General features: G+C 41.4%; 1 protein-coding gene across 3 annotated transcripts in view; it reads left to right on the forward strand.

Annotated features, from left to right (window-relative positions):
- GRIA4 (glutamate ionotropic receptor AMPA type subunit 4) overlaps nt 1-16,367 on the forward strand; it is a 215,799-nt gene that overhangs the window by 185,765 nt on the left and 13,667 nt on the right. Inside the window, exon 14 of one of the 3 annotated variants that reach the window (XM_041417023.1) lies at nt 12,770-12,884. The exons of the other annotated variants lie outside the window; for them this stretch is intronic. Within the exon in view, the coding sequence (XP_041272957.1) occupies nt 12,770-12,884 (115 nt within the window). The remainder of the gene's footprint in view (nt 1-12,769; nt 12,885-16,367) is intronic. 3 annotated transcript variants of the gene reach the window in all.

Raw genomic sequence — 16,367 nt, forward strand, 5'->3', positions numbered from 1 at the left:
CTTTCCAAGCCCCTGCCATGGGCAGGGACACCTTCTACTAGACCAGGTGTTGTAGTGGATGAGAATGAGTGGGACATAGTAAAGTCCTGGCAGAATCATTGTATTGAGCTAACTGTGGCCTTTCCTTCACCACCACCAGTGGCAGTACAGGGACACAGAGCTGTGCAAAAGTGAAGGCGCTCCATGCTTAAGTGGAACCTGTTTCCATGCTGGGGGAAGGTGGAGAGTTTGCTGCCTTGTGCATGCATGTATTGATGGTGACATATATAGCGAGTTGCCAGAGGGATTGGATTGCCCTTGTGATCATTTCACCTGATCTTGGGCTGCTGTTCAGCTGGCTTCAGGGCATTTTAATTATCAGCACACTGGCTATTGGACCAACCATCTCATCTGGTTGCTGGCACTGATTATGTTTGTCTAAGCATATCAGATATTCCTCATTAACTTCTGCAATAATATTCAGACAGAAAGTCCTAGGAACTCTTCCAGCTAATCCCCATTTTGGCTGCTGACCAAATAAGGCTTTATATGGCACAACTGTAGTTGCTTCATTTGTATGGTATTGATCTGCCATTAGGCAAAACACAAGCCAGCATTTCACTAGGGCACAAGTTACGCAGTGCTCTTTATTGTTTGCATTGCAGTTGCAGCTCCAGTTCCCACCTGGGAAATAGCTCCCCTCTTTTTGTCTTTCAGTCTCTCCTTCTAATTAAAGTAATGAACTTCAGAGTGTTTGCACCATAATTAGACCAAAGCTTAAGAAAACATGTCTTAGCTGAAATCTTTCCATTTATTGCCTTTATGAAAAAAAAAAAAATCAGTATGGAGGCACAAAGAAGCATGAATATAATGTTACAGAAATCCCTCATGCCTCTTCTCAGTCTAAGTTTAGACCTGCCAAAATTGTATCAACTGTACAAATATCATGAATTAGTGATCTGTTTCTGGCGGCCATAAAAGTCAAGAATCCATCCTGATTTCAGTGCTGCCAATAGCTTTTGGCATATTGGCCATGTTTCATTAATAACTTCATGGACATTGATGTCAGTGGATAAATTCCCTCAGCAAACAGCAGTTTTGCCCAACAGCTTTCCCATGTGGAGTAAGCTTTTCTTACTAGGAAAAAGTTATTCAAGAGCTTGCTTGTATTGCAGCACTTTTAGTACTGTACAGAAGGCTGATGGTATTTGGCTTTGCAGCCATATCATGCTTCATTCTCATTAAGGTGAGACTAGGGCTTGGTGGCTGAAAGGTCTAACCGGACAGGCAAAGGGTTAGGAACAGTACCTTAGGAACAGAACAAGCATGGGCTTGTTCCTAAAATAAAGATTTTGACATAAATAGAAACACAGAATCATAGAATCACAGAAGAGTTTAGGTGTGAAGAAACACTTAGGGGTCATCTAGTCCTTCTGCAAGGTGCAGGGACTGAGCAGGTTGCTCAGAGCTCAGTCCAGCCTGATCTGGAATATTTCCAGGAATGAGACACCTCTCTGGACAACCTAGTCCAATGTTTTACCATACATATTCTAAAAAATCTTTTCCTTATACAGAGTCTAAGTCTACCTTCTTTTAGTCTAAATCTGACTTCCTTTAGCTGAAAGCCACTGCTCCTTGTTTTGTTTTAGCAGGCCCATTCAAAAGTCTTGTTCCCATCCTTCCTATTACCCCCCCTTAAAGTATAGAAAGGCCTTAATAATGTCTCCCTGGAGCCTAGTTTTCTTCAAGCTGAACAACTCCAACTCTCTCAGCCAGTTCTGATGGGAGGGCTCCTCTGTGCCTCTGATCATTTTCTGGCTCCCCTCTGGACCCATTCCAGCAGGTCCCTGTCCTTCCTGTGCTGGGATCCCCAGAGCTGGATGCAGGTAGTCACGGGAGTGGAGTAGAGGGGCAAAATCACCTCCTTTGACTTGTTGGCCATGCTTCTTTTTATGAATTCAACTGAATGTGTCTACTCTGTGAATTCCTGAGAGCAGCAGTAGTACTTTTTTTTTTTTTCTTTTTTTTTTCTCCCAAATGCAGCTCTGGGAAGATGGGAGAAGTTGGTTTTTTTTCTTTCACTGTAGCTCTTGCCACAGGTACCTATATCTGTCACCCTGAAAGTGGTGGAATGCAACTTCTTTTGCATGACTCTTCTCTGAGGACATCTCAGAAATATTAGCTAGGATAGAGGATTTTTATCACTTTTTATGGAGAATCATACGCTGATGATAATATAGTTTATGTAAAAGCCATGCAGAGATGCTCCGTTGAGCACTTTTACTTGTAGAAGTCACTCCATCGTGACTCCTGATGTTTTTCTGCCATATCTGAGTCTTAAAGACATCTTAAACTAATCAGGTGCTCTTGTGAAAGCCTGACACTTGCAAGAAGGAAAATACATCAACATATCATAAGGAGTAGAAAACTGGCAAAGACCATTTCAGAGGTAGCTGCTCTCAACCATTATTGTATGCTCATAAATGGTAGATTCAGCCTTACAGTAATGAAAAATTGGAGTCCAAGTCTGGGAGTGAAATATTTTCAAATATTGCCAGATTTGAACCAAGTCTGCAAAAATGCCAGGTATGTTCAGTACTGCACTAAAATCTTGGGTTTGTTATTATGCCCTGCTACCCACTAAATAGAACATACAGTTATATAGCACATTGAGATGTGGGGCTGGTTAAGAACCAGAAAACCTAATATTTGCAGTTAGTCCAGCAGAATATTTTATCTTCCATGGTTTGTAGTGAGATTCAGCAATAAGTTTTGACTCCTTTTGGATGTCACAGTAGCATTTCTTCTGGGTAGGTGATTCAACCTAGGACTGGGTCTTCCTGCAGAGGAAAGCTGTGAAATGCTCAGTCGAAGGGACAATATTTCTGCCACTGCTGGGACATGTTGAATGGAGTGAAAAATTAGAAGCTGCTGAAACAGCTGCCACCTGCTTTGTTCTGGAAGATTTTGATGTAATACAATCTTTCTCTGCATCATGTAGCCAGAGTTGGTGATCTTAATAGGCTCTCTAGTAATCCATCAGTGATATCAAATGGATTGATATGGATGTAAAGAAGGAACAGCTTTCTAAGTTACAAGGAACCACACCATATTTCTACTCAATAAGCACTGAATTGCATACAAAAGAGATATGTTTTCCTAGCCTCATTCTGGGTGAAAATAGTCCCTCTATGGCATTCGGAAGCATAAATTTTAAAAGCCTTACAAATATGATTAAGATATTATATAAAGGAAAATTTTAATCCTCTGGCCAAGATCAGTAATGGTGAATAATGTTTTCAATCCTGTTAAATCATCCATTTGCAAAACAATAAGATCAGTTGTGCAGCATTTGGCTTTTTCTTGAGATGGAGACACATAAGGAGTTTCAACATATGCCTGGGTAACAAAATATAATGTCATTGCGAGAGGCTTGCACTAATGCAGTCTAAGTGGGAGAGGAGCAGGGCAGCATGAGGCATGATAGATCTTCACTGCTGTGACCCTCACCTCAAGCTGCTACTCCCCGACTTTCAGCAGTGCCTGTCCAGCACAGATGGAACCTCTGCCTGGCACTGAACCCCGTGCTGTGCTTTGCCACGGAGCCCCGACCTGTCTGTGCCAATACTGTCATCTCTCTCAGCTGGGGGACCCTAAACTTAGGAGTTACTGGAGAGGCAGGTGAAACAGTATCCAAACATCTTGCTGCAACAAAACTATGAGTTGGTGTCTGTTTCACCTAAGGCATAAAAAGCAAAAGGCTTTCTGCCAGCTGTGCCAGAGGTGAAAGCATAATTATGTATTGGTGGGGGAGGGGGATGTACTTACACATGCTCACTTTACACATTTCAATTTTAAAAATATTATTGTCGATTCTTTCAGCAATTTCAATTATATAAAAACCATAAATGGCTCCGGATTACTAATGTTTATGAGGTGAAAGTGTTTTGAGGTTCTCGGCAGTGGGCTAAGCTTATCCTAAGAGTGATTCCTGCAGCATGGAGACAGTGCTACACTGGTACTCACTCACTCTTGAAAAATATCACTCAAGTGAGGGATTTGCTGAAGGTGGTGAGACACTGGCACAGGTTGCCCAGCATTTTTGTGATACCCCATCCCTGGAAGTGTTCAAGGCTGGATTGGATGGGGCTTTAAGCAGCATGTCTAGTGGAAGGTATCCCTGCCTGTGGCAGGGAAATTGGAACTAGACGATCTTTAAGGTCCCTTCCAACCCAAACTGCTCTATGACTCTATGATTCTAAGCCTTTAAAGCATGTATTCTAACTTGCAGGTGTTGGCCTGTAGCAGCCTATTCACATAATCCTGCTTATGCTGGCACTAGCAAGAAAAATTGTGCCTTAAAAAAAAACCAAAAAAAAAAAACTAACATGCACTGCTCAATGACAACAGGATTAGGTAATCGTTAGCAAAAATTAAAATAGCTCAGGGTTGGGAGAAACTAGCATTTCTGCTACTGCTAAAGACTGTGTACTGAGCCAATATGAACAGTTTCTCTAGGGACAATTTTATGTGGTTTTTATTTACAGCAAAGCTTTGTGTAAAACAGAGAAACAAGCTGAGTTGCAATCCCAGGTCAACTGCTGTTGTTTTTACATAGGCAAAATATATATTTAATTGCTTGTGCCAAGAAGTGTTTGCATACTGTAATTGGAATATCATGCTGCAAAACAGCTTTCAATCTATATAAATATTTTAAACTACAGCCATCAGACTTCTAGCTGGTGTAAATTGTCAGAACCTCTTTGAATTCAAAGTAGCTGTGGCAATTTTTAGCAGCAGTGGGTCTCCCATTAATTGGAACTCCTGCTGATCCTCAAGGTGTCAGTTTGGCTCATATTTGTTTACAAAGCTCAGCTCGAGGAACTAAACATGTACTATATTTAGGATATACATAGAACTCACTGCCCCTGGAAATTGACTGTCTTATTTGGATGGCTAAATGAAAAGTGCTAAGCTTATTTTAATTAGCTACAATTAAAAAGTATCTGAGCACTGCTGTAAATTTCCCATCTCTAAAATAGACAGGAATAAACACATTCCTGTAAAAATACTTTATTCTTATTGTTTGACTAATATTTTGATATATTTTTCTGTAAGAGGTGTTTTAAGTGCAGTTGGACAGGGGATTTTACAATAATGTTTTTAAAAGGCTTCAGCTTCTAATGCAGCACAGAACCTGCACAGAGCTTTTTGTAACACTTTGACTTTTTACAGACCAGTCAGTTCTTCAGGGCAGGGGTATGTGAATTTTCCAAGATGGAATTCAGGAGGCATTCACTGTTACAGTGGGTCCTGAGCTGGACCTGAGCATTCTGCTGAGATGGCTGATCTTTTCCTTTCTTTGATAAGCATGAATATAAAAATGGAGGAGCTTAGCAGAAAAGCCTGAGAGACACACTGGAGAAGAGCTAGTATATTATGAAGACTCACAACAAGAATACTAGCAGTTCTTTATTTAATACAAATGCTGGCCAAGTTATGAGAGCAAGTGCCAAGGACTCTATTTTGTGTGAACTAACATGTGAAAATGTTTAATTACTCCTGTGCTTCAGTATTTGAATACAGTTTTTTTCATACAAGTAACATGACAGCATGCAAACCTTTATAATACCCAGTGAAAATATTTCCCCTGTAAGATCTTCAGTGGGTTTAAGAGGACATGTTTTTAAAGCAGGCCTTGTGTCTTTAAAGTTTAGATCATTTTTCTTGTGATAATTTTCATGCATTAGCTCTTCTTTTTAATATTTATGTTATTGATCTTTCAAGCCTACTGAGCACACAGTGATGTAAGCTTTGGCTACATCTTCCTCGTTAACAGAGTGCTTGTTTCATTCCTAATTTATTAAACATATTCAGCAGTGCCATGCAGCTTTACACTTAATTTCTCTTGATGAATTGTCAAACACCCTTAAACCACACTGCATTTGCGTCGTGTTACAATCTGCCATCAGTGCTTTTCAAAACATGGATAAAATAAACAGCTCAAAAGATGTGCAGGTCTTAATTTTTTGCATTTTAATTTTTCCTGTTAAAAATTATTTGAATGGATGATATACACAAGCTGTGAAAATGCACCCACTTGTGTTTCGCTAAGCACATTTAAGACAGATCCTCAGCTGCATGCAGGAAGCGCTAGGCTGGGGGGTGAGGAGAGGCTCCTGGCAGCTGTGGCCTCCTCTTCCCAAACCACCTGGGCTGGATACAGATTAGATCGCGAGAGAATAACTGAATTCACATCACTGAAATAAGGTCACTGACCTTGGCTTCACCAAGCACCCTCTCTGCCTTGTCCTGCGGGAGGAAGCCCTCCAGCCTCCAGGAGTGCCCAGGGGCTGGCCTGCATGATGGCTCCACCAGCAGGTAGCTGCAGGGAAAGACATCCACAGTGCAAGGAAGAAAATGAGCTTGGGGTTGCTTGAGACACATCATCACTTTCCAATACTGGCTGTGATACTGCAGTCCCAGGAAAGCTTTTTCCTTTAGTGGTGATGCTGCACCACATCTGTGGTTTTACTTCTCATTGTACAGTAGTTTTCTGATCCCCCCTTCTTTACAGGCAGCAGTTATATAGCAGTATATGTGCAACAAACTTATAGGACAATGTGGTCATATATTTTATCCTAATAGAAAGGACGCCTCTGTACATTGCCAGTTGGTCCATACCTCACATATGGCCCACCTTCGGAGCTTTGTTCATGTCACATTCAGAATTCCTTGTTGAAATCTGATGCATGTTCAGAGAACCTGAGGTTAACCAGAGATGCCATCTCTCTGCACCATGTGACTTCTAAGTGACTGAGTGATTTCTGAGACTTTGAAATCCCTTGTGGGAATGATTTGTGAAAAGCCTTTTGGAGGATTGGAGTCTCTGCTCTGCTTTTGCCCCCTCGGCTGCAGCGGTGGCCCCCCCCAGCATTTCTGGAATGATGGGCTGTACAGTATGGCTGCAATTTAAACAGGGGTCTTTTCGTGTATGTAGGGTCTCACTAGTGACTCATGTTATTTTTGCACATCTTGCTCATTCAATTATTGCAAGTGAGCAACATCCCCAGCTCTAGCAGTGAAACAACAGTGCCGCCGTCTGTGATGATAACTGCAGAATTGTGCTAAGAATCTGCCCAGGATGCAGGGAAGTATTTTTGCTATCTAACTTGCCAGTTACACAGAATTTATGAGACTGAGTTCAGGAAAGGGATTCAGGAAAATGTCAAAGCTGTTTAAATAGCTAAGACATTTAAGTTTTCCTGGCAAAGCTCTACTGGCTGCCTAAAATATTGTTATTAAATGCCTACAGCAGAGATCCTGCCTTGGTTGTAATGAGTACTTAGGAACCTGTCTGTGCCTTTATGCCAGTATTCAGTATTTAGTATTCAAAAGCGGATATTCTGAGACCATACTTCATGGAGGCAGTCTCCATGAACCAGGCCAAGGCTGAGTCCTTGGAATTGCATTTGGGAATGATGCTGAATGGTGCAGATGGGTGGTGCTTTCCACCCATCCTCTGAACCATGGTGCATCCAGATATTTTGGGAACTGAATTACTTGAATGAAAAGCAGCTGTGGCTGAGAGTATACATATTTGTGTACAAGTGTACATACATCTGGATACATATTCAGCCTAACTAAGCTGGAGAGAGCCTTTACTATGTGTTGTGTGTATTCAAGCTCTGGGCATTAGTTGATCTTACTGAGCAGAATACATTTCATGTTTTAGTTCCTGTTTTCTAAGGAGTGATGAGTTCCTGTGCTGAAATTGATGTTGAAAATGTTGCAATAGGCAAAATTTTGTGTCCCTTTTCATGATGTACTGCTATGACTGTCTCAGATTTTCAGCAGTGCTGGTGATGTTGGCCGTGGTGGTCCCTAGCCTGGACCTCTGTCTCATTCCCTTGTGGTGCAGGAACCTTTGTGTGTCTTTATCAGATGTGGAAATGCCCCTCCTGTGGTGGAGCATGTACCCTGAGCTGGGTACCGCAGTGTGGTGCACCATGGTGTTCAGGTCATTTGTTGCATGCCTCCCTCACTGCTTCTTACAGACTGAAGTCCAACAGATGGGTCAACTGCTATCCATTGATGTGATCCAAACTCACTGGAAGTCAAAGCAAACTCCTCTGCTGGCTTCCCTGGGCTTTGGGCAAACACCCTGCTGCAATTCTTTTGGGTAACAAATGAGGTATCTGTTTGGAATCACTGATGTTATTTTGCAAGGGACTGGGTAGTCCCATTGTCATCTGTCTGCAGAGTTTTATCTTTTGCTGACAGTGTAAGGTTTAGCTACAGCACAGATGGGCTCTTCTAAAAAAAAAGAAGGGATACTAATTAATGTTTTGAACTGCTTACTGCTGTTTATTTATAAGGAGATGGACAGTGATTTTAAATGAGTGAAAATTATTATCACGTTTTTCATACTGTAATTCTAAAGACATTTAAAACAGCTGTGACCCATGCATTGAAATCACTGTCCATGCACCCAAGTACTTGTGAAGTGAGGGCTGCAGTTTTGTCTGAACTGGCTTGACTATTGCATGGAAAGACTCTGTTTTCTTCAGAGTCATGGAAGAGGCAGGACTGTGCAGTGACACCAAGAATTAAGAGTCAAATATTAAAGGCCTTGCCAGCTTTCTGCTATTAAACCCTGACTCTTGCAAAGACGTCAGTTCCTTTATTGAGGAATACATCAATAAAGGAACGTCTTTAGTGGGAGTTTGGACCAAGTGTGCTATTGTGGATACAGTCCTGTTTTTTAGGATGAAAGAAAAGTTTCTGCCATGGAGACTCAGGTCTCCAGATGCCTTCCTGTGTGGCAGAATGAAGCACTGTCTAGAATGCGTGTGGGTGATCTAGCCTGGCTCTGAAGTCTGGGTATATAATTTTCAATGCAGTCACCATGGCATGTTTTAGGCTCTCAGTTATAACCTACCTGGGAGGTACAGCACTCTTGAGCAAAGGTTCTCTGTGTTTTGCTGACCAGAGGGAAATTATTTATTTCCACATGTTGAGGTGGACCTGGATATCAAAGCAACAGAGAAAGCAGTGTGAAACTAACCTGGTTTTACATGGCCTGCTAGACATGATGAGGACAATAATGTGCTACATTTATAAACAATACAGTTTAATTTCAGAGTGATGATTGCAGCTTAAATCCACATTTACTTCTTCATCCTTTTTATTTTAATTTCTCTATTGTGCTGTGAAACTGTCTATGGATATGGCTAATAACCCAGCTAAATAACCCTCTCATGAATGGGTTTCATTTATTTATTTATTACTCTAGGATTACTATCAACCAGCTGCAGCTTCTCTAAATGACTGTGGGAAAATTTTCCTTGATAATCTTCAATGCTTTGAAAGATAAATTTAAACATTTGGCAAGTGAGAAAGCTCTTTCCCTTCAACATGAAAATTAAACATGAAAACTTATTTGTCAAAGACATCACCTAGTTGTTTTTAATTCAACTTGGAGTATCCAAGCGAAAGGTGTAAGTAGACATTAACTTGAAAAAGAAATTGTAAGTTATCAAGTACCATTTTCACCCAAAATAAGATAAAGATTGGAAAGAAAAAAAAACCTTTCTAAGAATATTAGCATAAGAACTTTGTGTAATTTGGTGAGCTTTAATGTTCACACTTGAGAGACTACAGAGGAAATAGTTTGAAGATGCTTTTTTCAGATAGACAGATTGATAGGGCTTCCCATCTGCTTTAAATTCAGACTGAGATTAAGTGACTTGTTGAATTGAGAGTTAGTGATATTCTTTGAGATACATTTCAATTTTTGTGGGAGTGATCAATCCTGCCGGCATCTGTAGAAATGTCAAAGCAGCTGCTTGTGTTATTGCTGCCCAATGTGACAATTCAACATAGCAACACTAAATTAGACCTTGGTTTGGATCCCTTGAAGCAAGAAGGAGTTTTGACATTGACTTTGTAGACAGCAGGCTCCAGATATACATCTAAGTGATTTTCAGAATAAGTAATGTTGCTCAGCATCAAAGAAATATGTTTCCAGGATCATCTTTCATCTATGGCCCAGTCCCCATGTCCTTAAAAAGGTGACATTTATATTTAGTGTACTGGAAATCTCTCTGTTAAGTGGCAAGGCTAGCCACACAGTTACCTTTCTGAATGGGGGCAAACAGACTGAAAGCACAGGCTTTGTAATGAAAAGCTGAGTATGAAAAATCTGTAGTAAATATGACTGATTCAAAAGCAGTTGCTTCCAAGAACAAAAGGGACAAATGAACAATTTCATTCCAATTTTGCAATTGCTTCTCTCCCTCTGGAGTGTGAACCATAATTAGAGCACTTACACAAAATCACATTTTTCAGCCTGGCTGCTAAATTCCCCTTAAAGATTTATCCATCAAGAGCAGTCTGTTATCACTCCCACTGCAGCCTGCAGTTCTCACTTTCACTTTCAGGGACAGACAAGCAATTACTTTATCTCTGTTGAAAATCTCATGTAAGTCTAACTGCAGTGAAGTTAAGGAAAATCAGATCAACACACAAGTAGTTTCCAAACTTCATGACCAGCCAGCAAGGACCTGTCTTTCATCCAGGAGGAGTTTTATGAAAAGCTGTTACCAGAAGACAGGAAGGGTTTGTCCTGAAGCTGACATTTGTCCCACAGATGGACCAGAGTAGTAAAGGACTGTCCATAAGCTGTGAAATACCATTATCTGTACCTGGTTGCCAGGAAGATATCTCTCTTAATTAGAGAAAAAATGTCCATTCTAAGATCAGAAAGGACCCCCAGAGATGAGAGATCAGCCACCTCTAGAGAGGCTGAATCGCAAACCCCAGTGTCTTCTAGTGCCATACGGTTTGATAGTGCCCTGCTGCCAGAGGATCTCTTCCTGGCCCTTCTCCGAGTGCTTTGAAGGTGTTGCATCCTCTCTTTGTTGAAGTGAGAATATTATTGACAGTCATAGTTCTTGTCATATCCCCCTCAGTCCTGACAGACAGATCTTGAGAGCATTAAACAAATTCAGAGAGAGAAACTCCATCTTTCTCATCCCCAAAGAGCAGTAGTTAAGCTACTGACACCTCTCAAGTACTTTGGAGATGAACTGTGCCACTGCTCCACGTGCCTCTGCAGAGCCACACACGAGCCTGGGCAGACACCCATCAGAGAGAGTGTACATTTCTCATAGGCATGGATGCACTAGGGACCTCTGGACATAAAAATAGGAAGATACAATTTTACTGATACTGATGTAGTTGTGTATCATTAGGATATGTGACTGTTTAGGGTCTTAGTAATACCAACAGGAAGCTGTACACTTAAACAAGTGCAAAGTTTCCTTTGGAGATGATGAAGGCTGCATAAATATCTTGGAATATTAGTTATCAGCTGATTTTAAAATGTTATATAGTGGCTATAGTCACTATCATAAATCCAGATGCCTTACATTCAGGTTTGTATGGTGGTCTGTACTGTCTAACTGCTGCCATTCAGTCCTGATGCTCTCTGGACACCTAAAGGAAAATCTCTGAACACAGAACTGCAACCTAGGACCAGCTGTGTCCTTGTTCATGGCTGAGTTTCAGTACAATTCCAGCAGCCTTGAATTCCTGCAGAAGCAGTGGTTCTGTGCTTTAGCCTTTTTGTCGGCAATGCCCCTCTGCCTGCACAGATCCAAAGTCTCTCTCAGGTGTTTCTTTCATCTGAAAAAAGAGCATTTAAACATGATGTGGAGGACACCAGGCTCACAGAACCCCTTTCAGTCTGTTGTGCTCATACCACTGTGTTGCTAGCAAAGCAGGATTTATCTTTCATCCAGTGGTAGCATAACATGTACAAACTCTCCAGAGAAAAGTTCTCAGGATGTCCAAAAACTCTCCTTGTATCTTGGATCCTCAGGATGTCCAAAAAAGCTTCTTGTCTCTCAGCACTTAGCTAATTGGCTGGCTTTCTCTTCCGGCAGTGCTTGAGCTTCAGTTTGGCCACACTGTTTTCAGGTTTCCCTAGCGCAGACACCCTCCATCAACACATTCCTCCTGCATTCCTCAGGTGCTCTTTGGGCTGGGCTGCCCTAAAGTCATGGCACTAAGCCAGACCCCAGGTCTTGCCTTTCAGCTAAGCCTCTAATGTGCAAAGGGGACAGGACTCCAGAGCCTGCATCCCATATGCACAGATGTGCCAGCAGCAGGGCTTCAGACAGACAGACCTCTGGGCACTCTTGTACCATGCTTTCTATTGACTGGCTCTGGACAGCATCTTAGTCAGTGTGTGAGCTGTTAGTCCTCCTCAGCTCTTTCTCCCACAGCCTGTTTCTGGAGCCTTAATCCTTAGCTCATGCAAGATCAGTCTGAAGTGCTGAATGTCAGAACTGTAGTGACACAGCGACTGGCAGCCTCTAGCACTGGCAGTCTGGATCTTGCCTCTTTAGTTCATGGAGATACATTTTCTTATCTGCTTGAAAAATAGCCTGGGCCCACATTTTAAATATCGATTCAAATAAATCTGTGTAAATCGTTTTTAATTCCAGGCAGAGTTTTATCACCATTTTGCAAAAATAGTTTGGGTTGGTTGATAGAATTTTTGCATTAAAATCCAAGCTGTTCTGAAAATCGTTTCTAGAACTGGAAACACATTTTTCACATTTGGATGTAACCACAATTATTTGTGCTGCCAAGGGCTTTGAAATATGGAAATGAGAGGTTTATTTAGTGTGTGGATCAAGCTTATAAACAGCTTAAGTCCTCATTCCTTCTAACATCTTAACAGCTGTGCAGTTTCTTACAAAATATGTTTTATCGTTTCAAGAAATGCTGTTAACCTGGCAGTATTAAAACTGAATGAGCAAGGCCTCTTGGACAAATTGAAAAACAAATGGTGGTACGACAAAGGAGAATGTGGCAGCGGGGGAGGTGACTCCAAGGTTAGCCTCAATGTCACCAAAAGCGGGTAAACAGTATGTGAAGTAATTGGTGCATCTGCTGGGGTCTCACCTGCGACGAAACAGCTTCACCAGTAGCACAGCACTGCTGGTACCTGCAGCTGAAACCGAGGTGTATGCAATTACTGTCAAAGCAAAAATATTTGCATTTGTTTAAGCACCCAAAGGGGAACTCATAAATGGTCTCTGGGGTGGGATCCATCACCAATTTTCAGAAACATGCATCTTCTGAAATTGTGGTGAACCTTTTCCAAGCTTGTTAAATACCTTCAGAAGCCTGCTCACCAGCTAAGACTTTTTTCCTACTATATGGTACTACTAAAAATATTTTTCAGTGACATTAGAGGAAAAGGAGAAAAAATCACTGTGACTATCTCTGAGGGGTAATTTAATGCATGGTCCAGGCTCAAGGATCCATTGTTGACACAAATACTGGTACAAATTACAATTTTCACAAGTATCCAAAATAGGAAGACAAATTTCAGATAAAATATCCTCATACTGGCATTTTCTGATATCTTCCCAACAAACTGAAATCCACAGTGGTTCCCCAGCCATAATTTACCAGAATTTATCAGACAGGAATTTTAGCCTGCATGCTAGGCTGAGGTGTTAACAGCTTCATATTCTTACTGTATTCCCTTATCTTCCATATGGCCAGTACCAGTACTTCCTTGCTGCCTCACAGCTTCATTTGAGAAACTGCCTGGTGCTGAAAAGAAGCAAAAATGTGGAAGACAGTGAAGTGGGGGAAAATTGAGGTATTAAATATACCCCTTCTGTTGCAGGCAGCATGTAATAATATTTATTTATGTGCTTGTGTGTGAACAATATATTAGAGAATGCTTCACAGGTAGTTGTGCAGGCAGAGAGCTAGTCAGATACAGATTAAATTTGACTGATTTGTCATACACAGTTTATGTAGCTTTCTTTACAGTTGCCTACATATATTTTTTCTTACCATTTTCTCTCCTTCTTTAGTCCTTCTGCTCTTTCGTGCTGTGTCCTGGCCTCAGGGACCATCCCTTGGGCTGTTCTGCACCCACCCAGAACTGGTCTCCTAATCCTCTTCACTTTGCCTGCAATCCTGCTGCTCTGCCTATTTTCCCCCACACCGCTCTGCTCGCCAGCAGTCACAGTTTCAAAAATGGTCTCTATTTTCTCTTCCAAAATGTTCAGATATATTAGAGCCAATAGCACTTACCTCTACTCAAGCCTGAGTTTTTGCATTACTGTGGGAGGGTATTTATTAATTTATTTATTATTTTTAATATCACACGCAGAGGATAAAATCATTGTAATACTTAAATTTTCTTAGAATATCCTCCTCATAAGCCTGCAGTGGTTGCAAAGTGAGATAAAAGTTAGATAGGAAACTAAGGATGTTTTTTAACTTACTTTCCCTAATCACCAGCTACAGGTGCTGTGAGTCATGAAGCAGGGAAAAGGGAGCAGCTCATGGTGGAGGGAACACAGGGCTTCACTGGGGAAATGTCTGGAAGTGCTGAAGGAGCAAGTTTGGTGTGGTGGATAGTGAGAGAAAAATGAGTTGGAGGGAGAAGGAAAAAAAAGGAGAGGACTGTGGTTCATGGAGAAACAGAGGAGCTGTGAATGCAGGAGGAAGGGAGGAACACATTGCCAGTGGAAATAAACAGTAGGTGACACAATTCAGGATCCAGTAGACAATGTGGTGGGCAGGACAGTGTTAGCAAAGGATGGAGAACATGATGGAGCTCAACCCGTGGCTCTGGGACTAGACACAGCCTGCCATGAGCATTTATCTGGCCTTGGGCCTGTTTCTTGCCACAGTTTTTCCCAGGCACAGCTGAGTGAGTAGGCAGTACCAGCAGTCCTGGGAAGCTGCAGGTCTATCGTGTGCCTGCACTGCGCACGTTTGGTGGAACCAGGCACACATCGTGCAGGTGAGCAGGCATCCCACGCTTCTCAAAGTCTGCACTGCAGCAGCATCTGATCTTGGGTTATAAACTGCAGCCAGGCTGACTCCCCAAAGGGCAACTTAGCCATTTATCATCTGTAAAATTAATTTCCTTGCTGAGAAACAGTCTTGATCAATTGAAGTCAAAACTCTTTCTACTGAATTAATGGAGCTCTATGTATTTTGTTTCTTTCTTGCTAGCAAATTATCATTAGTGGAATAACCAGCACGCTATGCATTACTTTTGTAAACCTGATAACTACCAACAAGTCCTGAACTAAGTTCTTACCTTCCTAAGAAGGTTAAGAATACTTCTTTTATTGTACAGATTTAAAAAGAAGCTTTTTTAGCAGTTTAAACTGTAAGGCTTTGTCCACTCATAAATGAAAATAAGAAACTCCTCTTCACTTGAAAGAAATACAGCACCTGAACCTTAACTGATAACTGTGCTGTTACTATTTGAGATTCATTATGCAGAATATGAGAGTGTAGACCTACAATATCCCTTCATGACAGTACAGAGGAGCACAGAAATGAGGGAGCTTCCAGAGAGTTCAGCTGTTCTCCAAAGGCTTGTATTGCTCTGTAAAATGAGATGTCTCCTACCTCCATTCTCTGCTGTTAAAAGGTCACCTCTAGCCTCCCCATTTATTGTTCCCTTTAAGGGACAATCTTCCAAAATTCAGAAAGACAGTTCAGAAAGCTGCCCTGTGTGAGCCACCTGTGGTTTAGTGATCTGATTAATTAGTTCATGATTGAAGATAAAAGTGAGCTCCTCAAGCCATTTGAGTGTTTTTGAAAATATTACCTCAGATCCTAACTGTATGCCATCATTTCATGTGGTGCACAGGAAGGTACTGAAACACAGTTTCTGCCACTTTGCTCCATTGTTTTTATAAAGTATGAGTGGACAGAAGCTGTGCTGATGGAGATTCTTTCCAGTCTCTGCTGGCAGCCTGCATGAGAACACGGTGGCCCATGTTTTTTTCCAGTCAGCTATGAGACTGACCTTACACTTAATGGCTCAGCCATGAGTGGGTAATGAAAATGCTCCTAAAATATACCCATGATGATTGCATCTTTAAAACCCTTCTCTGCCAGAATTCTATATTTGTTTCAGAATCACTTAGTATTGTGATTTAAATGTTATAATTGCCCATTTGTTGTCCTGAACACAGCTAGCTCAGAACTTCATTAATACCATTTTAAAGCACTCTGATTTTGCTGATGTTGCTGGCTCAAGATCCAGCCTGAGGCTGTTAAAAATGGTCATTCCAACAGCAAGTGATTGATGACAGGATAGGAGGAAATGAGTAAGAAGCCAAGAGAGGAGGTAGAAGAGCTGAGAACATGATGAAAAGTTAGAAAATCAGTGTCCCTGTGCCCAGGTCAGGCTGTGCCAACACTGACTTCTGCACATGGGTGAAGCGCTTGGGTTGTCACACAGCAGTTTTCCTCTACGGCTACATGGGGCAAATTCTTCTCCATAGATAAAGGGTAATTTTAGTTATTACTTCTCATATTTTATC

The sequence above is a fragment of the Onychostruthus taczanowskii genome, unplaced genomic scaffold (assembly GCF_017590055.1).
Source record: "Onychostruthus taczanowskii isolate IOZ18803 unplaced genomic scaffold, ASM1759005v1 scaffold54, whole genome shotgun sequence".
NCBI lineage: Eukaryota > Metazoa > Chordata > Aves > Passeriformes > Passeridae > Onychostruthus > Onychostruthus taczanowskii.